Source organism: Capra hircus, chromosome 12 (genome assembly GCF_001704415.2).
Source record: "Capra hircus breed San Clemente chromosome 12, ASM170441v1, whole genome shotgun sequence".
Taxonomy (NCBI): domain Eukaryota; kingdom Metazoa; phylum Chordata; class Mammalia; order Artiodactyla; family Bovidae; genus Capra; species Capra hircus.
The window spans coordinates 13037227-13064960 of NC_030819.1; the positions used below are offsets into that span (position 1 = coordinate 13037227).

Here is a 27734-nt window from a genome sequence, read left to right on the forward strand (position 1 = left end):
GCTAATTCTTACATCATCTTATTTGAAAATAAAATAGTCCAGGAATAGTCACTCAGGTTATATACTTACTTATTTTTAAGGCTTGGGGGAAGTTTAGGGAGGAAAGAAGAGAGTGAAAAGAGTAGTATGCTATTAAGATTTCCTTTCCATTTGGTGTCTGCCTCTTCCTCTGTCATGTGTAGGATTGCAAAACTGCCCTCATGCAGACCTTAGTTAAACCAAGGCATAACATTTTCACAGTTCAGTTAGTTCAGTCGCTCAGTATGTCCGACTCTTTGCGATCCCATGAATCGCAGCACGCCAAGCCTCCCTGTCCATCACCAATTCCCGGAGTCTACCCAAACCGATATCCATCGAGTCTGTGATGCCATCCAGCCATCTAATCCTCTGTTGTCCCCTTCTCCTCCTATCCCCAATCCCTCCCAGCATCAGGGTCTTTTCCAGTGAGTCAGCTCTTCGCATGAGGTGGCCAGAGTATTAGAGTTTCAGCTTCAACATCAGTCCATCTTCACAGGAGTTTGCTAAGTACTAGGTTAAACAGGTTTTCTAACCCATGGAAGAATATGCCAAATGGTGATGATTATAGCACAACTGATAAGAATTCAGCCTAGAAGCCAGAAAGAACCTTAGACAATCTTCTAAAAAGTTTACATGTATTCATCCAGGTTGCTTACTTTTTTAAAAAATATGACTTCTTTTTCTTCATATGGTAATTTCTAGAAGTACATTTTATGTTTGCCCTTAATATATAAGGTGAAAGAAAGTAAGGTACCGAATTCTGATCACAAATACTTCAGACAGCTCAGTTTTTAGGCAAATTGTGACCTCTCACTGCAAGGATAGGTGCTAACCTGTGGCATTTGGTATATTTTAATCATCGAGAAACATGAAGAAAGAACTGAATAGGTTGCTCAAGGCACTGAGTTTTTTTGTTTCCTTTGTCTCTGCTTTCCAGTATTTGCTTTTGGGGACACTCTAGTTGCCCTCCATCCAGACAGCTAGCAAATGAAAGCACTTACTGGTTTAGGAAATGTGTAGTTCTCCCCAAAGAGTACAGTTTTGTAGAAACTCACTTGTATTGGATCCTCTGTTAATTAACTCATGGGAAAGGTGGCAAAGTTATCATGGTATAACAGAAAAAGATCAAATACTTTTTTCATTGTAAAAGTGTAATTAAAGCATTAGTGTCATGACAAAGGTTTTAGAAAGTAAAGAAGTGGTCATCAATAAGTTTCTAGTTCCTTGATAAACTGTCTCTAGAGAGAATATAAATATCCCCTGAATAGCAGTATTTCACAGTGATTAAAAACTTCAGTATTAATGATTTACCCTCATGTCCCAACACACAGTCATTCTGAATTCAAAAGCAGATGTTTGACAAAATATTTTCTCTCTTTTTTTTTTTAAATGTATTTGAACAGAAACCATCCTCACAGAAAATGTATTTATCTGGCTATGGTGTGGAGCTAGCGATCAAGAGTACAGAATACAAAGCATTGGATGATACTCAAGTCAAAAGTAAGTTTATTCTCTATATTTGAGTAAAAAAAATTAGAGGGTTACATACTTCTATTTAATCCTACACATGTTAATATGAGTCTGGAGGCAATTTAATTTTAAACTAAAATGTAGTTCATGTTGTTATGCTCTCAGAAATTTCAAAAATTGGAAGTAGCATATTATTTTGGTTATATTCAATGGCTTCCCAGTCATTTTCAGCAACATATAAAAATCAATACTACATGTAGGATGTGTAGAAGCAATAGGTGAGGCTGCTTATGACTATGAAGGGGCTCACCCAGTTCAGACTGGCCTGTAATGTACCTAATCATCCCCTGGGGGCAAAGATTGCGGATCTAAAGGGGTTGTGTCATGGTAAACCTGAAACTCATCGGTAGCACTGCCTTACAAAGCTTGGTCTGAAGTATTTATTTTTAATAAAGTTAGTTTTGTGTTGTGTTTTTGTTTTGAAATGGGATGGGAAAGTCCTGTGAATATTTGGTTAGATTGATTAGATCTGCAATCTACCAATCCAGTATCTATGTTCTGTGTACTGAAATGCATGCTGTAGATGAAAGAATCTGGAGACCTAAAAACAATAAAGAACTTTTCAGATTCTTATGGAAATCTTTTATTACCTGGCTCATTGGAAATTTATTTATACCTGATTCTTGGTTAAGAATTTCTAATTCATTCTGTTACATGCTCTCTGATGCTGCTTCTGCTTCAGCTTTGTTTTTCTATTCAAGCTCTGGTCCTAAAGGCCTTGCTCTGATTACAGCTTAGCTCTAGTCCCTCCTACTGAGTGTGCTACAGATCAACATCTGTATTATTGCAATTGAAATCCTGCTGGTTACTGAAAAAGTGTAGCAGAAATAGTAATGCCCAGATTTTTTATATTTCCATATAGCTTGTATATTGCTCTACAGTGCTTTATAATTTAGTACCTTGTTTAGTGCTTCCCACTGGTAAAGAATCTGTCTGACAGAACAGGAGGCATAAGAAACTTGGGTTCAATCCCTGGGTCAGGAAGATCCCCTGGAAGAAAGCATGACAACCCACTCCAGTACTCTTGACTGGAGAATCCCATGGACAGAGGAGCCTGGCGGCCTGCGGTCCATAGGATTGCAAAGAGCTGGACACAACTGAAGTGACTTAACACCCACATGCACACACACATCTTATTTAACAGTCATGGTATTAGCATAGGCATTTTCTAACTGTCCTTGGGCTTGTAGAAGTTTTTTTAAAAAGTCATGTGATTACATATATTACCTATATTACAAACTTCGGGTTAACTTTTATCATATATTTGTAATATATCTTCTCTTCATTCTACTTGCCACTCCTTTAGTTCACTTCTTTTATTCCCCTCTGCTTATGACTATCAGGCTTCCAACTGACCTTGTCTTCGGGAACCTTAATCCTCTCATCTCCAAAAGAGAATAATCCATCTGTTCCCCACAGTACTTTCTGATTGAACTTCCTGTGTTCAGTCAGAACTTCTGACTTTGTGATTCTACCAATTAGAAACCCTTAGTTACCTAAATAACTAAGTAACCTTAGTGGTTCCTTGTAACCTCCTCATAAATTAAAGTCCTATAACACAATGGAGCTTTCCACAGCCTGGCCTCTTTCTGCCTTCTCACTGCCTCTCAGACCTCTCATTTGTACCCTGTGGTCCTGTAACACTGCACTACTATACAGAACAATTTTCTGTTTCCTGCATGGGTCCATGTATTGCTCTGTACCAAGCCTTTATGACCTCTGGAGTACTTTCATCCCTTAGCATATGCTGTTCCTCTGCCTGAAACCTTCCTTCCACCTCTTATTTGTCTGAGGCCTACTCATCTTTTAAGAATTATATGTCTCAGTCAGTACTTCTGAGATGGCTGCCTATGTTCCTGTTCTGTCAGAGGAGGATTTTGCCGTTTTCTGTATTCCATATATTTTGTGCTTCCTTTTGGAAAAGTTTTAAACAGTCTGTTAAAGCTGTCTATTTGTCTCTCTCATTTGCCACCCAGGAAGGTTTGTGTCTTTCGCATCTCTTCTCCTGGCATCTGTCTGGCAGGCAGTGGGCATTATAGAAGGCAGTAAATGTTTACCTGATTAAAGCATTCCAGGGTTTTTATTTGTGGTCTTAGAAGTCGACACTCTCAGACGAATAAGAAAGGAGGAGTGTAATTTATGCCCTCTGATGGAGCATAGCCCCTTGCTGTAAAAGGTCACAGATTGATTCTTAGAGCCTGAAGTACCCTCAAACACACCCTTACCACACTATATACTATAACAATTTGGTAAGTAAAGGAGAGGGGAAGGGAAATGAATATAAAATATATCTTTATCCTTTGAGGCCATGAGTTTTGGTGTCTATCTAAAGATTTCTTGATTATGTCTGAAAGTGTCAGAAATATATGAGAACTCCTGTATGTTTTAGGGTTTAGATTTCTTGCTGGCCGAAGAGGTAAGCCCAGGGTTTCTTGCAGACTTCTTGGTTAATCAGTTCACTCTAGTTCAGTTGCTCATTAGAGTCTGACACTTTGCAACCACATGGACTGCAGCACACCAGGCCTCTCTGTCCATCACCAACTCCTGGAGTTTACTCAAACTCATGTCCATTGATTCAGTGAGGCTATCCAACCATCTTATCCTCTTCGTCCCTCTCTCATCGTGCCTTCAATCTTTCCCAGCATCAGGGTCTTTTCCAAGAGTCAGTTCTTCACATCAGGTGGCCAAAGTATTGGAGTTTCAGCTTCAGCATCAGTCCTTCTAATGAATATTCAGGCCTGATTTCCTTTAGGATGGACTGGTTGGATCTCTTTGCAGTCCAAGGGACTCTCAAGAGTCTTCTCCAACACCACAGTTCAAAAGCATCAATCCTTTGCTGCTTAGCTTTCTTTATAGTCCAGCTCTCACATCCATACATGACTACTGGAAAAACCATAGCTTTGACTAGACGAACCTTTTTTGGCAAAGTAGTGTCTCTGCTTTTTAATATGCTGTCTAGGTTGGTCATAACTTTCCTTCCAAGGAGTAAGTGTCTTTTAATTGCATGGCTTCAGTTACCATCTGCAGTTATTTTGGAGCCCCCAAAAAATAGAGTGTCACTCTCCACTGTTTGCCCATCTATTTGCCATGAAGTGATGGGACCAGACCATGATCTTAGTTTTCTTAATGTTGAGTTTTAAGCCAACTTTTTCACTCTCCTCTTTTATTTTCATCAAGAGGCTCTTTAGTTTTTCTTTGCTTTCTGCCATAAGGGTGGTGTCATCTGCGTATCTGAGGTTATTGATATTTCTTGCAGAAATCTTGCTTCCAGCTTGTGCTTCATCCAGTCCAGCATTTCTCATGATGTACTCTGCATATAAGTTAAATCAGCAGGGTGACAATATACAGCCTTAATGTACTCCTTTCCCTCTTTGGAACCAGTCTGTTGTTCGATGTCCAATTCTAAATGTCGTTTCCTGACCTGCATACAGATTTCTCAAGAGGCATGTCAAGGTGGTCTGGTATTCCCATCTCTTTCAGAATTTTCCACAGTTTCTTGTGATTCACACAGTCAAAGGCTTTGGCATAGTCAATAGAGCAGAAATAGATGTTTTTCTGGAACTCTTTTGCTTTTTCTATGATCCAACAGATGTTGGGATTTGATCTCTGGTTCCTCTGCCTTTTCTAAAACCAGCTTGAACATTTGGAAGTTCACCGTTCACATACTGTTGAAGCCTGACTTGAAAATTTTGAGCATTAATTTACTCGCGTGTGAGATGAGTGCAATTGTGTGGTAGTTTGAGCATTCTCTGGCATTGCTTTTCTTTGGATTGGAATGAAAACTGACCTTTTCCAGTCCTGTGGCCACTGCTGAGTTTTCCAAATTTGCTGGCATATTGAGTGCAACACTTTGACAACATCATGTTTTAGGGTTTGAAATAGGTAAACTGGAATTCCATCACCTCCACTAGCTTTGTTTGTAGTGATCCTTCCTAAGGCCCACTTGACTTCGCATTCCAGGATGTCTGGCTCTAGGTGAGTTTGGGTCATGAAGATTTTTGTTCTTCTTGCCACCTCTTCTTAATATCTTCTGCTTCTGTTAGGTTCATACCATTTCTGTCCTTTATGGAGCCCATCTTTGCATGAAATGTTCCTTTGGTATCTGTAATTTTCTTGAAGAGATCTCTAGTCTTTCCCATTCTGTACTTTCCCTCTATTTCTTTGCATTGATCACTGAGGAAGGCTTTCTTATCTCTCCTTGCTATTCTTTGGAACTCTGCATTCAAATGGATATATCTTTTCTTTTCTCTTTGCCTTTTGCTTCTCTTCTTTTATAGCCATTTGTAAGGCCTCCTCAGACAACCATTTTGCCTTTAGACATTTCTTTTTCCTGGGGATGGTCTGGATCACTGCCTCCTGTACAGCGTCACTGACCTCCGTCCATAGTTCTTCAGGCACTCTATCAGATCTAATCTGTTCAATCTATTTGTCATTTCTACTTTATAATCGTAAGGCATTTGATTTAGGTCATACCTGAATAGTCTAGTGGTTTTCCCTACTTTCTTCAGTTTAAGTCTGAATTTGGCAATAAGGAGTTCATGGTCAGTGACATAGTCAGCTCCTGGTCTTGTTTTTGCTGACTGTATAGAACTTCTCCATCTTTGGCTACAAAGAATATAATCAATCTGATTTTGGTATTGACCATCTGGTGATGTCCATGTGTAGAGTCTCCTCTTGTGTTGTTGGAAGAGGGTGTTTGCTACAACCAGTATGTTCTTTTGGCAAAACTCTGTTAGCCTTTGCCCTGCTTCTTTCTGTATCCTAAGCCCTCTTACTCCAGGTGTTTCTTGACTTCCTGCTTTTGCATTCCAGTCCACTATAATGAAAAGGACATCTCTTTTGGGTGTTAGTTCTAGAAGGTCTTGTAGGTCTTCATAGAACCATTCAGCTTCAGCTTCTTGAGCATTACTGGTCAGAGCATCAGTTCAGTCCAATTCAGTCACTCAGTCATGTCCGACTCTCTGCGACCTGATGGACCGCAGCATGCCAGGCCTCACTGTCCATCACCAACTCCTGATGGAGTACGTTACCCAAACTCATGTCCATTGAGTCGGTGATGCCATCCAACCATCTCATCCTCTGTCGTCCCCTTCTCCTCCTGCCTTCAATCTTTCCCAGCATCAACGTCTTTTCAAATGAGTCAGCTCTTTGCATCAGGTGGCCAAAGTATTGGAGTTACAGCTTCAACGTCAGTCCTTCCAATGAACACTCAGGACTGATCTCCTTTAGGATGGACTGGTTGGATCTCTTTGCAGTCCAAGGGACTCTCAAGAGTCTTTTCCAACACCACAGTTCAAAAGCATCAGTTCTTCTGCACTCAGCTTTCTTTATAGTCCAACTCTCACATGCTACACAACTACTTGAAAAAACCATAGCCTTGACTAGAGGGACCTTTGTTGGCAAAGTAAGGTCTCTGCTTTTTAATATGCTGTGTAGTTTTGTCTTAACTGTCCTTCCACGGAGTAAGCATCTTTTAATTTCATGGCTGCAGTCACCATCTGCTGTGATTTTAGAGCTCCAGAAAATGAAATCTGCTGCTGTTTGCACTGTTTCCCCGTCTATTTGCCGTGAGGTGATTCGACTGGAAGCCATGATCTTAGTTTTCTGAATGTTGAGCTTTAAGCCAACTTTTTCACTCTCTTTCACTTCATCAAGAGGCTCCTTAGTTCTTCACTTTCTGCCTTAAGGGTGGTGTCATCTGCATATACTTGGATTACCATGATATTGAATGGCTGGCCTTGGAAACGAACAGATCATTCTGTCATTTTTGCGTTTGCATCCAAGTACTGCATTTTGGACTCTTTCGTTGACTATGATGGCTACTCCATTTCTTCAAAGCCATTCTTGCCCACAGTAGTAGATATAGTGTTAATCTGAGTTATTAAAAGAGGTGGGAAGAATACACTGAAGAACTATACAAAAAAGATCTTCACGACCCAGGTTACCATGATGGTGTGGTCCTCACCGAGAGCCAGACATCCTGGAATGTGAAGTCAAGTGGGCCTTAGGAAACATAACTACGAACAAAGCTAGTGGAGGTGATGGAATTCCGGTTGAGCTGTTTCAGATCCTGAAAGATGATGCTGTGAAAGTGTTGCACTCAATATACCAGCAAATTGGGAAAACTCAGCAGTGGCCACAGGACTGGAAAAGGTCAGTTTTCATTCCAATCCCAAAGAAAGGCAATGCCAGAGAATGCTCAAACTACTGCACAACTGCACTCATCTCACATGCTAGTAATATGCTCAAAATTTTCCAAGCCAGGCTTCGGCAATAAGTGAACGGTGAACTTCCAGATGTTCAAGCTGGTTTTAGAAAAGGCAGAGGAACTAGAGATCTAATTTCCAACATCCACTGGATCATGGAAAAAGGAAGAGAGTTCCAGAAAAACATCTCTTTCTGCTCTATTGACTATGCCAAAGCCTTTGACTCTGTGGATCACAGGAAACTGTGGAAAACTCTGAAAGAGATAGGAATACCAGACCACCTTACCTGCCTCTTGAGAAATCTGTATGCAGGTCAGGAAGCAACACTTAGAATTGGACATCAAACAACAGACTAGTTCCAAATAGGAAAAGGAGTACGTTAAGGCTGTATATTGTCACCCTGCTGATTTAACTTACATGCAGACTACATCATGAGAAATGCTGGGCTGGAGGAATCACAAGCTGGAAGCAAGATTGCCGGGAGAAATATCAATAATCGCAGATACTCAGATAACACCACCCTTATGGCAGAAAGTGAAGAAGAACTAAAGAGCCTCTTGATGAAAGTGAAAGAAGAGAGTGAAAAAGTTGGCTTAAAGCTCCACATTCAGAAAACTAAGATCATGGCATCCGATCCCATCACTTCATGGCAAATAGATGGGGAAACAGTGGCTGACTGTATTTTTATGGGCTCCAAAATCACTGCAGATCATGATTACAGCCATGCAATTAAAGACGCTTACTCCTTGGAAGGAAAGTTATGACCAACCTAGATAGCATATTAAAAAGCAGACATTACTTTGTCAACAAAGGTCCATCCAGTCAAGGCTATGGTTTTTCAAATAGTCATGTTTGCATGTGAGAGTTGGACTGTAAAGAAAGATGAGCGCCGAAGAATTGATGGTTTTGAACTGTGGTGTTTAGAAAACTCTTGAGAGTCCCTTGGACTGCAAGGAGGTCCAACCAGTCCATCCTAAAGGAGATCAGTCCTGGGTGTTCATTGGAAGGACTGATGTTGAAGCTGAAACTCCAATACTTTAGCCACCTGATGCAAAGAGCTGACTCATTTGAAAAGACCCTGATGCTGGGAAAGATTGAAGGCAGGAAGAGAAGGGGACAACAGAGGATGAGATGGTTGGATGGCATCACTGATTCAATGGATGTGGGTTTGGGTGGACTCCTGAAGTTGGTGATGGACAGGGACACCTGGTGTGCTGCAATTCACGGGGTCGCAAAGAGTCGGACATGACTGAGTGATTGAACTCTACTGAATTGTCTTGATTCATGGACCTAACATTCCAGGTTCCTATGCAGTATTGCTCTTTACAGCATCAGAGTTTACTTCCATCACCAGACACATTCACAGCTGGTGTTGTTTTTTGCCTTGGCTCCATCTCTTCATTCTTTCTGAAGTTATTTCTCCACTATTCACCAGTAGCATATTAGGCACCTACTGACCTGGGGAGTTCATCTTTCAGTGTCCTCTCTTTTTACCTTTTCATACTGTTCGTGGGGTTCTCGAGGCAAGAATACTGAAGTGGTTTGCCATTCCCTTCTCCAGTGGACCACGTTTTGTCAGAACTCTCCACCATGACCTGTTCGTCTTAGGTGGCCCTAAACAGCATGACTTATAATTTCCTTGAGTAAGACAAGGCTGTGGTCCATGTTATCAGATTGGTTAGTTTTCTGTGCTTGTGGTTTTCTGTCTGTCTGCTCTCTGATGGAGAAGGTTAAGAGGCTTATGGAAGTCTCTTCCTGATGGGAGAGACTGACTGAGGAGGAAATTGTGTCTTGTTCTGATGGGTGGGGCCATGTTCAGTTCAGTTCAGTCGCTCAGTCGTGTCCGACTCTTTGCGACCCCATGAATTGCAGCTCGCCAGGCCTCCCTGTCCATCACCAACTCCCGGAGTTCACTCAGACTCGTGTCCATCGAGTCAGTGATGCCCTCCAGCCATCTCATCCTCTGTCGTCCCCTTCTCCTCCTGCCCCCAATCCCTCCCAGCATCAGAGTCTTTTCCAATGAGTCAACTCTTCGCACAAGGTGGCCAAAGTACTAGAGTTTCACCTTTAGCATCATTCCTTCCAAAAAATCCCAGGGCTGATCTCCTTCAGAATGGACTGGTTGGATCTCCTTGCAGTCCAAGGGACTGTCAAGAGTCTTCTCCAACACTACTGTTCAAAAGCATCAATTCTTCGGAGCTCAGCCTTCTTCACCGTCCAACTCTCACATCCATATATGAGCACAGGAAAAACCATAGCCTTGACTAGATGGACGTTAGTTGGCAAAGTAATGTCTCTGCTTTTGAATATACTATCTAGGTTGGTCATAATTTTTCTTCCAAAGAGTAAGCGTCTTTTAATTTCATGGCTGCAGTCACCATCTGCAGTGATTTTGGAGCCCCAAAAAATAAAGTCTGACATTGTTTCCACTGTTTCCCCATCTATTTACCATGAAGTGATGGGACTGGATGCCATGATCTTCGTTTTCTGAATGTTGAGCTTTAGGCTAACTTTTTCACTCTCCACTTTCACTTTCATCAAGAGGCTTTTGAGTTCCTCTTCACTTTCTGCCATAAGGGTGGTGTCATCTGCATATCTGAGGTTACTGATACTTCTCCCGGCAATCTTGATTCTACCTTGTGTTTCTTCCAGTCCAGCGTTTCTCATGATGTACTCTACATATAAGTTAAATAAGCAGGGTGACAATATACAGCCTTGACGTACTCCTTTTCCTATTTGGAACCAGTCTGTTGTTCCATGTCCAGTTCTAACTGTTGCTTCCTGACCTGCATACGGATTTCTCAAGAGGCAGGTTAGGTAGTCTGGTATTCCCATCTCTTTCAGAATTTTCCACAGTTTATTGTGACCCACACAGTCAAAGGCTTTGGCATAGTCAATAAAGGAGAAATAGATGTTTTTCTGGAACTCTCTTGCTTTTTCGATGATCCAGCGGATGTTGGCAATTTGATCTCTGGTTCCTCTGCCTTTTCTAAAACCAGCTTGAACATCTGGAAGTTCACAGTTCACGTATTGCTGAAGCCTGGCTTGTAGAATTTTGAGCATTGCTTTACTAGCATGTGAGATGAGTGCAATTGTGCAGTAGTTTGAGCATTCTTTGGCATTGCCTTTCTTTGGAATTGGAATGAAAACTGACCTTTTCCAGTCCTGTGGCCACTGCTGAGTTTTCCAAATCTGCTGCCATATTGAGGGCAGCACTTTCATAGCATCATCTTTCAGGATTTGAAACAGCTCAACTGGAATTCCATCACCTACACTAGCTTTGTTTGTAGCAATGCTTTCCAAGGCCCACTTGACTTCACATTCCAGGATGTCTGGCTCTAGATTAGTGATCACACCATCATGATTATCTAGGTCGTGAAGATCTTTTTTGTACAGTTCTTCTGTGTATTCTTGCCACCTCTTCTTAATATCTTCTGCTTCTGTTAGGTCCAGACCATTTCTGTCCTTTATCGAGCCCATCTTTGCATGAAATGTTCCCTTGGTATCTCTAATTTTCTTGAAGAGATCTCTAGTCTTTCCCAATCTGTTGTTTTCCTCTATTTTTTTACATTGATCGCTGAAGAAGGCTTTCTTATCTCTTCTTGCTATTCTCTGGAACTCTGCATTCAGATGCTTATATCTTTCCTTTTCTCCTTTGCTTTTCGCCTCTCTTCTTTTGACCGCTATTTGTAAGGCCTCCTCAGACAGCCATTTTGCTTTTTTGCATTTCTTTTCCATGGGGATGGTCTTGATCCCTGTCTCCTGTACAATGTCATGAACCTCATTCCATAGTTCATCAGGCACTCTATCAGATCTTGGCCCTTAAATCTATTTCTCACTTCCACTGTATAATCATAAGGGATTTGATTTAGGTCATACTGAATGGTCTAGCGGTTTTCCCTACTTTCTTTAATTTGAGTCTGAATTTGGTAATAAGGAGTTCATGATCTGAGCCACAGTCAGCTCCTGGTCTTGTTTTTGTTGACTGTATAGAGCTTGTCCATCTTTGGCTGCAAAGAATATAATCAATCTGGTTTCGGTGTTGACCATCTGGTGATGTCCATGTGTAGAGTCTTCTCTTGTGTTGTTGGAAGAGGGTGTTTGCTATGACCAGTGCATTTTCTTGGCAATACTCTTTTAGTCTTTGCCCTGCTTCATTCCGCATTCCAAGGCCAAATTTGTCTGTTACTCCAGGTGTTTCTTGACTTCCTACTTTTGCATTCCAGTCCCCTATAATGAAAAGGACATCTTTTTTGAGTGTTAGTTCTAAAAGGTCTTGTAGGTCTTCATAAAACCGTTCAACTTCAGCTTCTTCAGCATTACTGGTTGGGGCATAGACTTGGATAACTGTGATATGGAATGATTTGCCTTGGAGACGAACAGAGATCATTCTGTCGTTTTTGAGATTGCATCCAAGTACTGCATTTAAGACTCTTTTGTTGACCATGATGGCTACTCCATTTCTTCTGAGGGATTTCTGCCCGCAGTAGTAGATATAATGGTCATCTGAGTTAAATCCACCCATTCCAGTCCATGTTCAGTTTAGTTCAGTTCAGTCGCTCAGTTGTGTCCGACTGTTTGCGACCCCATGAATCGCAGCACACCAGGCCTCCCTGTCCATCACCAACTCCCGGAGTTCACTCAGTCGCGTCCATCGAGTCAGTGATGCCATCCAGCCATCTTATCCTCGGTAGTCATGTTCAGTAAATCTTTAATCCCATTTTCTGTTGATGGGTGGGGCTGTGTTCCCTCCTTGTTAGTTCAGTTCAGTCTCTCAGTCCTGTCTGACTCTTTGCGACCCCATGAATTGCAGCATGCCAGGCCTCCCTGTCCATCACCAACTCCTGGAGTTCACTCAAACTCCTGTCCATCGAGTCAGTGATGCCATCCACCGTCATCTGTCATCCCCTTCTCCTCCTGCCCTCAATCCCTCCCAGCATCATAGTCTTCTCCGATGAGTCAGCTCTTTGCATGAGGTGGCCAGAGTATTGGAGTTGCAGCTTCAGCATCAGTCCTTCCAATGAACACCCTTGTTATTTACCTGTGACCAAACTATGGTGAAGATAATGAAGATAATGGTGACCTCTTTCAAAAGGTCCCATGCTTGCACTGCTACACTCAGTGCCCCCAGCCCTTCAGCAGGCCACTGCCAACCCATGCCTCTGCCTTGGAAGAGACTTGGAAACTTTGGGCAAGTCTGGATCAGTCTCTTGGTTTATCACTCCAGTATAAAATGGAGCTTGACTACAGAATGATCTATAGAGCATATAGCTGGTTGTATTTAGTAGTCAAGGTTGTTTACTAAGAGAGCACACTCTTGTATCATTAGACTGATCCATAAAAGAAAAGGTATAAAAAAAAAAGGGAATTTGATTTTGAGTTCTAATTTTTTATCACATATTCCTCTTCCAGTCTGAAATATGTTCATTTTATTTTGTTTTTGTTTCTAAAATATAGCTGTGGCTAATACTACTGCAGGAGATGTTACTGAAACAAATGAAGTTCAAGGATTTCTCTTTGGGAAATTAAAGTAAGTCTGAATAGAATTGAAACTATTACTATACTGTTAAGCTTGTTTTTAAAGGAATAGATTCAATATGTTGTGTTGGCATATGTTTCACATTCTAAAAATATACATATTACTGTTTTTATTACAAAAGTAACACAGGGTTAATGCAAAAAAGCTCAAAATTGAAAAATAATCACTAATTCCACAGGATAATGAGTATGATTAGAGATAATGGAAATTTAAAATGATCCGTGTTATCTCTGGTCAAAAACTAAAACAAAAATTTGTAGAATCTTTTCTGATGGGTTACAAAACTCATAGTTGTCATTAGGTTTTTAGCATTAAAAAATCAACACTTTCATTTCTTAAAAGAGAAAATATTTATTTCCCTAAATTTCTGTCCCAAGATTGCCATATTAAATACCTTTTAACTTCTGGTCTTCATTTTATATACACATATAAGTAACCTTTCCAAAAGTAAACTTCTCCCACTTTGCTTTTCTTGCATCACTGATTGAAGACAAGGAATAGGATGGTGAGTGCTCTCTGAATGTTTTTGGTTTTTTGTTTTGTTTTTTTTTTTAATTTTTTTTTTAAATTTTAAAATCTTTAATTCTTACATGCGTTCCCAAACATGAACCCCCCTCCCACCTCCCTCCCCATAACATCTCTCTGGGTCATCCCCATGCACCAGCTCCAAGCATGCTGTATCCTGCATCAGACATAGACTGGCGATTCAATTCTTACATGATAGTATACATGTTAGAATGTCATTCTCCCAAATCATCCCACCCTCTCCCTCTCCCTCTGAGTCCAAAAGTCCATTATACACATCTGTGTCTCTTTCCCTGTCTTGCATACAGGGTCGTCATTGCCATCTTCCTAAATTCCATATATATGTGTTAGTATACTGTATTGGTGTTTTTCTTTCTGGCTTACTTCACTCTGTATAATCGGCTCCAGTTTCATCCATCTCATCAGAACTGATTCAAATGAATTCTTTTTAACGGCTGAGTAATGCTCCATTGTGTATATGTACCACAGCTTTCTTATCCATTCATCTGCTGATGGACATCTAGGTTGTTTCCATGTCCTAGCTATTATAAACAGTGCTGCGATGAACATTGGGGTACATGTGTCTCTTTCAATTCTGGTTTCCTCGGTGTGTATGCCCAGCAGTGGGATTGCTGGGTCATAAGGTAGTTCTATTTGCAATTTTTTAAGGAATCTCCACACTGTTCTCCATAGTGGCTGTACTAGTTTGCATTCCCACCAACAGTGTAGGAGGGTTCCCTTTTCTCCACACCCTCTCCAGCATTTATTGCTTGCAGATTTTTGGATCGCAGCCATTCTGACAGGTGTGAAGTGGTACCTCATTGTGGTTTTGATTTGCATTTCTCTAATAATGAGTGATGTTGAGCATCTTTTCATGTGTTTGTTAGCCATCCGTATGTCTTCTTTGGAGAAATGTCTATTTAGTTCTTTGGCCCATTTTTTGATTGGGTCATTTATTTTTCTGGAATTGAGCTGCAGAAGTTGTTTGTATATTTTTGAGATTAGTTGTTTGTCAGTTGCTTCATTTGCTATTATTTTCTCCCATTCAGAAGGCTGTCTTTTCACTCTCTCCTCCTCTGGACTCTCCTTTTTCTCCACCAGGTGGCCTCTGTCTCTTTTATCCCCCATCTCTTCTCTATCCAACTCTGTGAATCTCTGTGTGTTCCAGACGGTAGAGAACACCTAAGGAACTGGTTACTGGCAGGATTTGTCTCTCTCCTACTCATTCCTCTCTCTTATCCTCCTGGTCACCTCTGACTACTTCCTCCCTCTCCTCTTCCCCGTATAACTCTGTAAATACCTCTGAGTGGTCCAGACTATAGAGCGCACATAAGGAAGTGACTACTGACTAGCTTGCTCTCTCCTCTCTTGATCTCACCGCATCTCATTCCAGTTACCTCTAACTACCCCCTCCATCTTCTCTTCTCCTTGTAACTCAGTGAACCTCTCTGAGTGTCCCTCAATGTGGAGAAACTTTTCATCTTTAACCTAGATGTTTTATCATCGGTGCTGTATAGATGGAGAAGTCTAGAGGCTACTGTAAAAATAAAACTGAAAACCAGAAGCAGGAAGCTTAAATCCAAAGCCTGAAAACATTAGAGAACTCTTGAATTCAGGGAACATTAAGCAATAGGAGCTCATCAAATGCCTTCATACCTATACCGAAACCAAGCTCCACCCAAGGGCCAACAAGTTCCAAAACAAGACATACCACGCAAATTCTTCAGCAACACAGGAACACTCCCCTGAGCTTCAATATACAGGCAGCTCAAAATTATCCCAAAACTTTTGATGTCTCTTAACCCATTACGGGTCACTCCACTGCACTCCAGAGAGAAGAAACCCAGCTCCACCCACCAAAACTCCAACACAAGCCTCCCTAACCAGGAAACCTTGACAAGCCACTGATAGAACCCCACCCAAAGTGAGGAAGCTCCATAATAAAGAGAACTCCACAAATTACCAGAATATAAAAAGGCCACCCCAAACGCAGCAGTATAACCAAGATGAAGGGACAGAGGAATACTCAGCAGGTAAAGGAACAGGAGAGTTGCCCACCAAACCAAACAAAAGAGGAAGAAGTAGGGAATCTACCAGAGAAGGAATTCTGAATATTGATAGTGAAAATGATCCAAAATCTTGAAATCAAAATGGAAACACAGATAAATAGCCTAGAGACAAGGATTGAGAAGATGCAAGAAAGGTTTAACAAGGACCTAGAAGAAATAAAAAAGAGTCAAAATATAATGAATAACGCAATAAATGAGATCAGAAACTCTCTGAATGTTAATGGATGGGAATTTTAGTTTTATGTGTGGTTTTCCTTATTAATAAGAAGGGCAAGTTTGTGATTCCATTAGAAAGGCAAAATTAATTAAAAATAAAGAACCATTTTTATTAATATCTTTAGTTCTTTTTTTTTCTTTTTAAGACATACATTTCCCATTTATTTTTAAATTTTGAACATAATTGTTTTCCAAATTTTTTTTTTTTTTTTTTACTTTTCAATACTGTATTGGTTTTGCCATACATTGACATGAATCCGCCACGGGTGTACATGAGTTCCCAGTCTTGAACCCCCCTCCCACAACCCTCCCCATATCATCTCTCTGGGTCATCCCAGTGCACCAGCCCCAAGCATCCTGTATCCTGTATCAAACCTGGACTGGCGATTCGTTTCTTATATGTATACATTTCAATGCCATTCTCCCTAATCATCCCACCCTCTCCCTCTCCCTCAGAGTCCAAAAGTCTGTTCTATACATCTGTGTCTCTTTTGCTGTCTCACATACAGAGTTATCATTACCATTTTTCTAAATTCCATATATATGTGTTAGTATACTGTATTGGTGTTTTTCTTTCTGGCTTACTTCACTCTGTATAATCGGCTCCAGTTTCATCCACCTCATTAGAACTAATTCAAATATATTCTTTTTAATGGCTGAATAATACTCCATTGTGTATATGTACCACAGCTTTGTTATCCGTTCATTTGCTGATGGACATCTAGATTGTTTCCATGTCCTGGCTATTATAAACAGTGCTGCGATGAACATTGGGGTACACGTGTCTCTTTCTATTCTGGTTTTTATATAATATTACAAATATGTATAAAGCATACTTATGTCATTTCTGTGAGGAGATAATTGTACAGAGCAAGGGGAACATTTTTGGACATTATACTGCTTTATAAAGATGACTGAGTTACATTTCTGTAGTTTGCTGAGCAAATTGTATGCTTGTAACCTGTTAATGCTTCTTGTAAAATGGATTTAAGGAAGGTTTTTATTTAGTAGATAACATTTTTATCCCATTTCCAGCTATGTCTCACATCGTCGAATCCATACTTTCTTAAACATAACTATTTTGGGGAATAAATTGCTCGTATTCCAAAAAGCCTTTGGAACCCTGGGATATTAGTTTTTTTGGAGAGGAGGTACCCAGGTTTTACATAATTGATTTAAGCAAAAAGCTTTTGCTTTGAGGTGTTTTATGAATAATGTCTTTTTGCCTGGATTACATACATAATTTTACCAGTGAAAATTATCATTAAGGTTATGATTAAACATGAAAAGCAACACAACAGCTCTTACAAACTTCATATTACTCTGTAACAAAATGTTGTGAAAGGAGTGGTAAATTCATAGTGAACCTCTTTTCAAAGAAGTTCTATTGCTTTTTCACTATAAGGGTAGTCTTGATTAGTTTTCAAAATATAGTCCCACATTGGAATAAAATTTCAACATAGGACATTGCAGTACATGTATTACTGTTAACTATGAGATTAATCTATTTATGTGTGTGTGTTCTGTATATACAGTTTTCCTCTCACTTTAAAATACTCATTTCTCCTTACTGTTGAAAATACAAAATTTATAAATTGTGCCAGTAGCTAGGTAAACTTTTTTAAAAAGAATTCTCTCTAATTATAGGAAGTGGTACTATGTGTTGAATTCATGAGAGATTGGAGAATAAGATAATTTTAATTATATGTATGGTAAAATGCCATTCTTCTGCATTATTATTTGTCAGTCTTTAAGAATACCTCAGTTCAGTTCAGTCGCTCAGTCATGTCCAACTCTTTGTGACCCCATGAACCGCAGCACGCCAGGCCTCCCTGTCCATCATCAACTCCCACCCAAACCCATGTCCATTGAATCAGTGATGCCATCCAACCATTTCATCCTTTGTTATCCCCTTGTCTGCATGCCTTCAATCTTTCCCAGCATCATGGTCTTTTCAAAAGAGTCAGTTCTTCACATCAGGTGGCCAAAGTATTGGAGTTTCAGCTCCAGCATCAGTACTTCCAATGAATATTCAGGACTGATCTCCTTTAGGATGGACTGGTCGGATCTCTTGCTGTCCAAGGGACTCTTCAAGAGTCTTCTCCAATACCACAGTTCAAAGCATCAATTCTTCGGTGCTCAGCTTTCTTTATAGTCCAACTCTCACATCCATACATGACTACTGGAAAAAACCATAGCTTTGACTAGATGGACCTTTGTTGGCAAAGTAATGTCTCTGCTTTTTCATATGCTATTTAGGTTGGTGTTAACTTTCCTTCCAAGGAGTAAGAGTCTCTTAATTTCATGGCTGTAGTCACCATCTACAGAGATTTGGTAGCCCCCTAAAATAAAGTCTGTCACTGTTTCCACTGTTTCCCCATCTATTTGCCATGAAGTGATGGGATCAGATGCCATAATCTTAGTTTTCCGAATGTTGAGTTTTAAGCCAACTTTTTCACTTTACTCTTTCACTTTCATCAAGAGGCTCTTTAATTCTTCGCTTTCTGCCATAAGGATGGTGTCATCTGCATATCTGAGGTTGTTGACATTTCTCCTGGCAGTCTTGATTCTAGCTTGTGTTTCATCCAACTCAGCATTTCACATGATGTACTCTGCATATAAGTTAAATAATCAGGGTGAAAATATATAGCCTTCACATACTTCTTTCCTGATTTAGAACCAGTCTGTTGTTCCATGTCCAGTTCTAACTGTTGCTTCTTGACCTGAATACAGAATATCAGGATACAGGTCAGGTGGTCTGGTATTCCCATCTCTTTAACAATTTTCCACAGTTTGTTGTGATCCACACAGTCAAAGGCTTTGTCATGGTCAGTAAAGCAGAAGTAGATGTTTTTCTGGAACTCTGTTGCTTTTTCCATGATCCAACGAATAATCATGATCAGCGAATTGTAAGAATATGTGGATATGTTTAATTGGGCAAAATTATCTTATATAAGTTTTCTTTATAAGTTTCAAAGATGGAACTTTTCAGAAATAAACTAAAATTTTATGGGAAGCATTGATGTCTTTCTTTATAAAATAGTGTTTATTTTTAATTATAAAAGCAAGACTTGCAATTTATAAAATGTTAAAGAAAAATTGTATAACATAAAAACTAATAATTCTGTCCTCACCCTTGCATCCCTTATAGGTAATGTTAACAAATGACAGTGTATATCTCCATATTTTGTTTTGTTTTATACATTGATTAAAAGAAGACATGCATGTCTCCCTCCGTATTTTTAAATTCTGTCACTGTAGCTGCATAATTGTTATTATCTTGAACCATTAGTTTGTGTCTTAAGTATTAGGAAGAGATAATTTCAAAAATATACTGCTTGTATAATAGTAGTTTATAATACATGATGATAATTAACATTACTTAATATTCTAATACAGAGAAAGATATTCAGATCTTAGAGATAATCTGACAGCATTCCAAAAATACCTGATTGAGAGTAATAAAGAAATGATGCCTTTGAAAGTTTGGGAACTACAAGGTATAGTATTTCAGTCTATTTTAAAATAGCATATTGGTAACTGATCTCTGTTTTGTTAAATAGGCTTTTATATAACATGATGTAAATTATTTCTTAGGCAATAATAATTACTAATTATGTGACTATGCATTGCTTTTTGTGGACATAAAATTTAATTGAAATGTTATTCATCAAGTAAGTTACATTTTATCTCTGGAAGATTTAAAATTATATGAAATGCAGTTATCTGATATTACCTAATCATTTTTAAAGTTTGTATGAGTTATCTTGTATGTTCATGTCCAGTATTAAACTGTTTCAGGGTATCTACAGCAGTGGTTAAAAATCCTGATTAGTAAGTTAAGAGAAATCAGAACTAAATCTTAGTTTTCTTCTCTTTAAAATTTTGATCTTTAGAGACCATTGCATGTTTCATTATGACCTCAAAATAGCTTCTGTACTGAGATCCTATAAGCAGGTATTTTGAGACCAAAATTTAGTTTGGATTAAACTGTAATTCCTTTTCAGTTTGTAATTTTCTATTTTATTTATAATTTCTAGTGGATCATAGGGATGTCCTTTTTCTGTGGAATCCATAAGTTTTATCACATCTCATCAACTTCTTTTAATACAACAGCCAATTGAAATATACTTGCTGCATTATACAGTTCACCATTTAAAGAGTAGAATTAAGTGTGGTATATTTTTAGAGATTTTTAACTGTCACCATACTCAGTTTTAGGGCTTCCCTGGTAGCCCAGTGGTAAAGGAACCACCTGCAATGCAGGAGATGCAGGAGCTGCGGGTTCAGTCCCTGAGCTGGGAAGATCCCCTGGAGAAGGGCATGGCAACCCACTTCAGTACTCTTGCCTGAGAATCCCACAGACAGAGGAGTCTAGAAGGCTACAGTCCATAGGGTCACACAGCGTCGGACATGACTGAAGCAACTTAGCACAGCACACACCATCAGTTTTAGAGTTTTTTCCTCACCCCACAAAAGAAACTAACATACCCATATTCAGCCACTTTCCATGACTCTCCAACTCTTCCAGCTGTAGACAGGCAACAGTCTACTTTCTTCTCCAAGATGTTCCCCACTATGCCCTCTTTCAGGGGATCTTCCCAACCCAGGGATTGAACCCATGTGTCCCATATTACAGGTGGATTCTTTAATGTCTGAGCCACCACCAACAACAATGTGCATGCTTAGTCGTGTCTGACTCTTTGCAACCCCATGGACGGGACTAAGGATGCACACTGTTGGTGGTGGTGGTGGTGGTGGTGGCTCAGACAGTAAAGAAGTAATTGTGACATATCCAGAGGACCAGTTCCAGTGGTGGAGTGAATAAAAAGTCCTTATACGGAGAAGGTTTTAAAAGTGCAAAATGTTAGCATAGAGGTTTTTTAAAGGTGGAGGTGCTAACTGAAGGTGCGGAGTAACCAAATTAGTGCACAAGGGAGAGTCTGTTTGCTCATTTATGTGGGACAAGTAGACACAATGGAATGATGATGATGAGAGATGGAAGAGCATGTCACAGAAGCCAAGGAAATAGATTCAGGAGAAGGGAAGTGATCAAGACCTTTTCTTTTCCTTTTTTGATTTATTTAACAAATATTTATTGGATTTCTGCTAGGAATCAGTAATGTCCCTACAACCATGGTTTTATGATTTTTGGCTGACACCTGGAGTAGGAAATATATTTTATATCAAGACCTATAAAACAAATATATAATGTGTTAATACATAGATACACTTAAAACTAAAAAAAAAAAAACTTCACTACAGATATGTATGCTTACTGTGTGTGTATATGTGTGTTAGTCGCTCAATCGTGTCTGAGTCTCTGCGACCTCCTGGACTGTAGCTGACCAGGTTCCTCTGTCCCTGGGATTTTCCAGGCAAGAATACTGGATTGGGTAGCCATTCCCTTCTCCAGGAGATCTTCCCAACCCAGGGATGAAACTCAGGTCTCCTGCATTGCAGGCAGATTCTTTACCATCTGAGCCATCAGGGAAGCCCCATATATGTTTACTAGAAGTGAAAGTGAAAGCCGCTCAGTGTGTCTGCCTCTTTGTGACCCCATGGACTATACAGTCCATGGAATTTTCCAGGCCAGAATACTGGAGAGGGTAGCCTTTCCCTTCTCCAGGGGATCTTCCCAACCAGGGATAGAACCCAGGTCTCCCTCATTGTAGACTGATTCTTTACCAGCTGAGCCACAAAAGAAGCTCAACAATACTGGAGTGGGTAGCCTATTCCTTCTCCAGCGGATCTTCCCTACCCAGGAATCAAACCAGGGTCTCCTACATTGCAGGTGGATTCTTTACCAACTGAGCTGTCAGGGAAGCCAAATACTACATTTTATTAATTCTGATAAAACTTTCTTTTATTATACCCTGTTTCATTTGATTAAAAAAACCTTCACATTACCCATTAATCTGATTTCACTACTAACTAATGGGTTGCAACTGACACTTTGAAAAACACATATTCCAAAGGTAAAAAGAGCTAAAACAGACATCATGTTTCTTCAAAGGATGTTGGATAAACATAAACAATTTTAAAAACCAGTGTAAAAATCACTCTCACAATTGCTGCAGAATAAAGGAACAAAAAATTAAGAAAAGCATATGTCAGGAAGATCTGAGTGGTGAGATGGGGCAGAGAAGGGGTAACAGAAAAAGGAGGCTTCCTCAAGAAGAGCTAATTGAATAGAGGTCTGAGGAAGGTTTGGAATAAATTCGAGGGTGAGTTATTTAGAGAGAGTATCAAAGACCTTTATGAATGCTGAAAATGGAGTGTGAGGGAGAAGAGACACCAGGAACAACTGCTGGATTCATGGTTTACCCAGCTGGATGGACAGTGGTGAATTTGTTGTAAAGAGAAGACCAAAGAGGACTAGATTTGGACAAAGTTGGGCAGGAATATCACAAATTTGTTACTGAACATGCTGCTTTTGAAGTATCCAAGTGGTAAAACCAAGAAGACAGTTAAAAATATGAGAATCTGGATTTGAGAGGCAAAGTGAAAGACTTAAATAACAATTTGAGTCATCCAGGTATGGAACAGTTTAGAAAAAAGCAAAAGCTGGTAATGGACTCTGATAATATTATATTCATTTACTTGTTATTTACACTGTCTCAGATTTTATCAGTAAAGGTAAGTGTAAAACTTATCTTAATTGGATAGAAGTGATAGCTTTCCATTTCATTTAAAAGTTCTGAATAATGGTAAGTATGAGTGTTTTTTAATGTGTCTATATATGAATACATGGTAAGAAGTGTTATTTAAATTACATGGAAATATCTATTAAGGTCTAACATGTCAGTTTCTTTAATGATATTTTCTTTTCTTCCAGATCTTAGTTTTCAAGCAGCTTCTCAAATAATGTCCACTCCAGTTTATGATGCCATAAAATTAATGAAAGACATTTCACAGAACTTCCCCATAAAAGCCAGGTATATTAAAGGTTATTGATTGGATGATAGCCAGGACTCTTTCCATTAAATAAATTTTATGAAAATGGCTGATTTCATTCAACCTAATGATGTCAGTTAATTCTGGTTTCTATAGTGTTTGTAAAATGAGGGTCTCTATTCTGTATATTGGGGTTTTTAAACTAGAGCAAAATATTGTCTTGTGCATGCGTGTTGTTACATACTACAAAATAGAACTCTTCATCACATCTCTCCAGTTACTCTGATAATTCATTACTCCATGAACTTGTGGAAGCTTCCTCAGTCTGAGGATGAAACAGATTGAATTCGTTTCCTCCAGACCCCATCAACGGCACAACCATAATTAATGCTCAAGGCTAAAAATCTTGTCTCTATTTATGTTCAGACTTAATAAAAGGTTTTTATTTTTCTTTAAAAAAAAAGTCACTCAGTAGACAACCAGGAAATGTTCATTGAAATGAAATACTTGATAAGTGAATGAAAAAGTTTGTATTATCAAATTTTCAGTTGCAGTTTTATCTCAAATGCTGCCAAATTTTAGGAAAGAATACACACTTATTATGGGTTGTTTTAGGATACCCTTTCTGTTTGAGTTTTACTTAATGTCAACTTTGAATTAACAGTCTTTTAACTTTTAAATCTTTCTTCTATGCATAAAATTGGCAGATAAATAACTAAGCATTCTTAGGCGTTATTAGGTCAAATAAATATAATCAATAGACTTATTTAAAAAACATTTGTGCTGTTTTTAAATTATAAAGGAGTTATAGGCTCTTCAAGAGTAAATATATGAAGTCAATATTATCAGTATTTTAGAGCTTATATACTCCAGTATAGATCCCAGCTTAACCAAAATTCTTTATGTAAAAATATTCTGTAATTTCTTATTTGCAGCAACACATATAATGACAGTGGTAATTTCATGCAGAATTTCTCCCTATGGGCAAAACAACACAAAATAACATTTTCAATCAAGAATACTTGAAAAATAAATACCTAGTAGTAAACAAGCCCTGATAGTATATAATGCATGCCGTGGGTGTGCATGAACTTTTTTACAATCTCTGTTCCACATGAATCAAATACCTTGTCAAGTGAAAGCCATTGTTCCATCCATCAAATAGGCTGTATGGAAATATGTGCTTCTCAGTTATAATGCCTTTAGAATTTTTAGTTTCTCATCCAGAGTATTATCTTGCATTGAATCATAGTTTAGTCCTAAACATTTAAGGAAGAATGAATTGTATCTCTATTTATGTTCCCAGATCTCTGACCAGAATTGCTGTAAATCAGCTTATGAGGGAGGAAATACAGGAAAATCAAAAGGTTAGTTTGAATTCCTTTTTAAAAGAAATTTACTAAACTAATAACACTGTATTTTAGACTTTGGATCTTTAATTTTCATAGAAAAAATATTAGCTTGTACTTTTTGATGATTAAAACAGGCTGTTCCATTTTTATATTGTCTGCTTTATATACAGTTTGTTATTCTGTCCAATCTTTCCTGACATAGATCCTACTTACTTTCTCATTAACCTTACATACTCCAAATTTTCTGTCCATGCTATATGGTTTTCTTCACAAAATAGAGAATAAAGGCCATGAGATAATTCTTCTGTTTCCTATGAAAGTTTTGCTTAAAAGCTTGTGAAGATTGAGAAAAATTTAAACCACTGGACTGTTACTGAATCCTATAGCATATAGTACACAACTGATCATAAATTTGATAAGATTCTGCTAAATGGTCTCTTAAATTACCTACCTCAAGACTCTAAGTGATCCTAATTGTGTAAATACTTAGGGAGTGCTTGAGAACACTGCCTGGCTTTGTTACATAGGACTTAATTTGGCTTTAATAGAATGCCAGGCACACAGGGCCTTAAACAGTAGGAGTTCATTTTTCTCACATTAAAAAGAAGTCTCAAAGTAGGTTGCCACAGACATTTTTTTTTTTTTCTTTTATGGTTGCAAAATGGCTGCCACAGTTCCAAACTGCTTATCTATATTTAAAGCAGAAAGAGGTAGGAAGATCAACCATGTTCATCTTGACTAAAGCCTTCCTAGAACACTTCAGCCAACTTTCACTTCTGTCTCATAGGCCAAAATTTTGTAATGTGGTTCTTCCTAGCTACGAGGGAACTAGAAAAGTGCTGTTTCGTTCAGTCGCTCAGTCGGGTCTGACTCTTTGCGACCCCATGAACTGAAGCACGCCAGGCTTCCCTGTCCATCACCAACTCCCAGAGCTTACTCAAACTCATGTCCATTGAGTCAGTGATGCCATCCAACCATCTCATCCTCTGTCGTCCCTTTCTCCTCCCGCCTTCAATCTTTCCCAGCACCAGGATTTTTTCCAATGAGTCAGTTCTTGGTATCAGGTGGCCAAATTATTGGAGTTTCAGCTTCAGCATCAGTCCTTCCAATGAATATTCAGGATTGATTTCCTTTAGGATGGACTGGTTGGATCTCCTGGCAGTCCAAGGGACTCTCAAGAGTCTTCTCCAACATCACAGTTCAAAAGCATCAGTTCTTAGGTGCTCAGATTTCTTTGTAATCCAAATCTCACATCCATACATGACTACTGGAAAAATCATATCTTTGATTAGACTGACCTTTGTTGGCAAAGTAATGTCTCTGCTTTTTAATATGTTGTCTAGGTTGGTCATAGCTTTTCTTCCAAGGAGCAAGTGTCTTTTACTTTTCTAGTAATTGAGGCAATCAGAGGAGAAATGGCCCAGAGATGATGATAGGTTAGCCAGTTAACAGTGTCCGTCACACCAAGACAGAATAAGCTCTTAGTAAATACAGGCTGTTTTGATGATGATAATGAAGTAGATGCACGGTTCATTGGAGACCAAGTAATAGAAGCCACAGCACATCATCCCTTCCTGGGATGTTCTTTGCTTCACTGACCACCTAACAAATTCTTGCTTATCCTGTAAAACTAAGTATTACTCCTTTCTGTAATTTTCCTAATTGCTCTCACCATTCTTCAAGCAAAATGCATTTTTTATAAGAATTCTTGTTTTTTGAATAATGCCACTTACAAGAAGGAAGAGAGATTGGGAAAGAAGGGAAAAGAAAGGAATGCCAGTGTATCAGTGGCATCACATAATCCAATTTATTTTTTGCTCAGTTAAGAGTCCTGGTCATCAAAGCTTTGCTCTGTGTGATTTTGATTCCAGAGGCTGAAGAGTTTCATGAGGTTTAAGAGGTGATATTGTGGAAGTAAAAGAGATAATTGGAAAGACCAAATGGGATTCTTGAGCTTCCATGGTGGCTCTGATGGTAAAGAATCCGCCTGCAACGTGGGAGACCTGGGTTCGACTAACCACTAATGACTGTAAAACTATTGAGTAAAATTGGGTTGTCCAAGAGGAAAAGCAGTAGGAAAAGTTTAAAGTCTTATTCTATTATTTTTTGTAACAAATCATTAGCTATTGATTAAAAAGATGATGGAGGGTATTAAATAAATATACACGTTTGATAGTAACTAGTAGAGAAAAGTCTAAATCTTCCGAAGTATGAAGAGAGCTGAGTGAACAAGAAAAGAAAAAAGAGAGAACTTTAAAGATGCATCTTGAAAGAGTAAACAGCATGAAAGAATCCCATTTGAGGCTAACCAAGTCTAGGATATCAATAAATGTAAATAAGCTTAACATATTAGCAAAATTTTTCTGTTTGTTTCATTAGGTGTGAAACAGACACCTAATGTTTGTATGTGAAATAAAAACCCTTAACATGATTCAGAAATGTCAAAAATGAAAGAATGTGCAAAGGTATATCAAGCAAATACTATGTTCTAAGGGTATGGTCTTAAAATGCCATGAAGCCAAATTCTGTTCTAAAAATATTAATGACAAAAAATGGCCCTTTATAACACTAAAGGATACAATTCCTAATGAAAATAGAGAAGTTTAAGATATCTTTACATCAAAACACTGCAGCACCATCATGAAACAAACTACAGGAAATGGAAGGAGAAGTATAATTTACCTCTCTAAGACTAATGAAATGGTCAGAAAATAAGTAAAGATATAGAAGACCAAGGGAAAGTAGTAATTGCAAAAATTCCAGAAAGTGGAATAAATAGGAAAAAATTCTCAGTCTCAGTGCAAACTAGAAATCAATAACAAAGTCAGAAAAAGTTTATTCACTTGAATGTTAAAACCTGTTTACTCTTAAGTAGAAGAAAAAATAAAATACATCAAAATTATAAAAATTCTTAATAACATTTGAAAGCATAAGATATTAGAATTTTTACATCAATATTTATATCAATTAAAAAAGTTAAGTTTTAGTTAACTAAAAGTGAACATTGAAACACTTCTTTCATGGAAACTTATGAATTTAGAGTAATTGCTAAATCTTTACACATACACCAAAGTTTTGAGTTCTGGGCTATCAAAGAGTAGGAATGTGCCAGCTGTCAAATGCTAACTGTTTGTGTGCACATGCACATACAGTATAAAATGTAATAGGTAAGTAGTAGTTGTAGCATTAGGAAATTAATATCACATATTACAAAATCAAAATACTCAAGTATTGTCTCTCTAACCTTTTATAAGATTCCCATCAAGTGTGGGCAGTACTACCCAAAGGCCAAATATGGGCTGCGGCCTGTCATAATGCATGAAAGTTTTATTAGAACATAATCATGCTCATTTGTTGATTGTAAGTGGTGCTTTTGTGCTGC

The 27734-nt window shown here is 38.6% G+C and overlaps 1 protein-coding gene across 1 annotated transcript in view; it reads left to right on the forward strand.

Annotated features, from left to right (window-relative positions):
* UGGT2 (UDP-glucose glycoprotein glucosyltransferase 2) overlaps positions 1 to 27734 on the forward strand; it is a 146307-nt gene that overhangs the window by 23329 nt on the left and 95244 nt on the right. The window contains exons 6-10 of the mRNA XM_018056434.1: positions 1422 to 1518; positions 13212 to 13284; positions 19503 to 19603; positions 22942 to 23041; positions 24307 to 24367. Coding sequence (XP_017911923.1) covers positions 1422 to 1518; positions 13212 to 13284; positions 19503 to 19603; positions 22942 to 23041; positions 24307 to 24367 — 432 coding nt within the window. The remainder of the gene's footprint in view (positions 1 to 1421; positions 1519 to 13211; positions 13285 to 19502; positions 19604 to 22941; positions 23042 to 24306; positions 24368 to 27734) is intronic.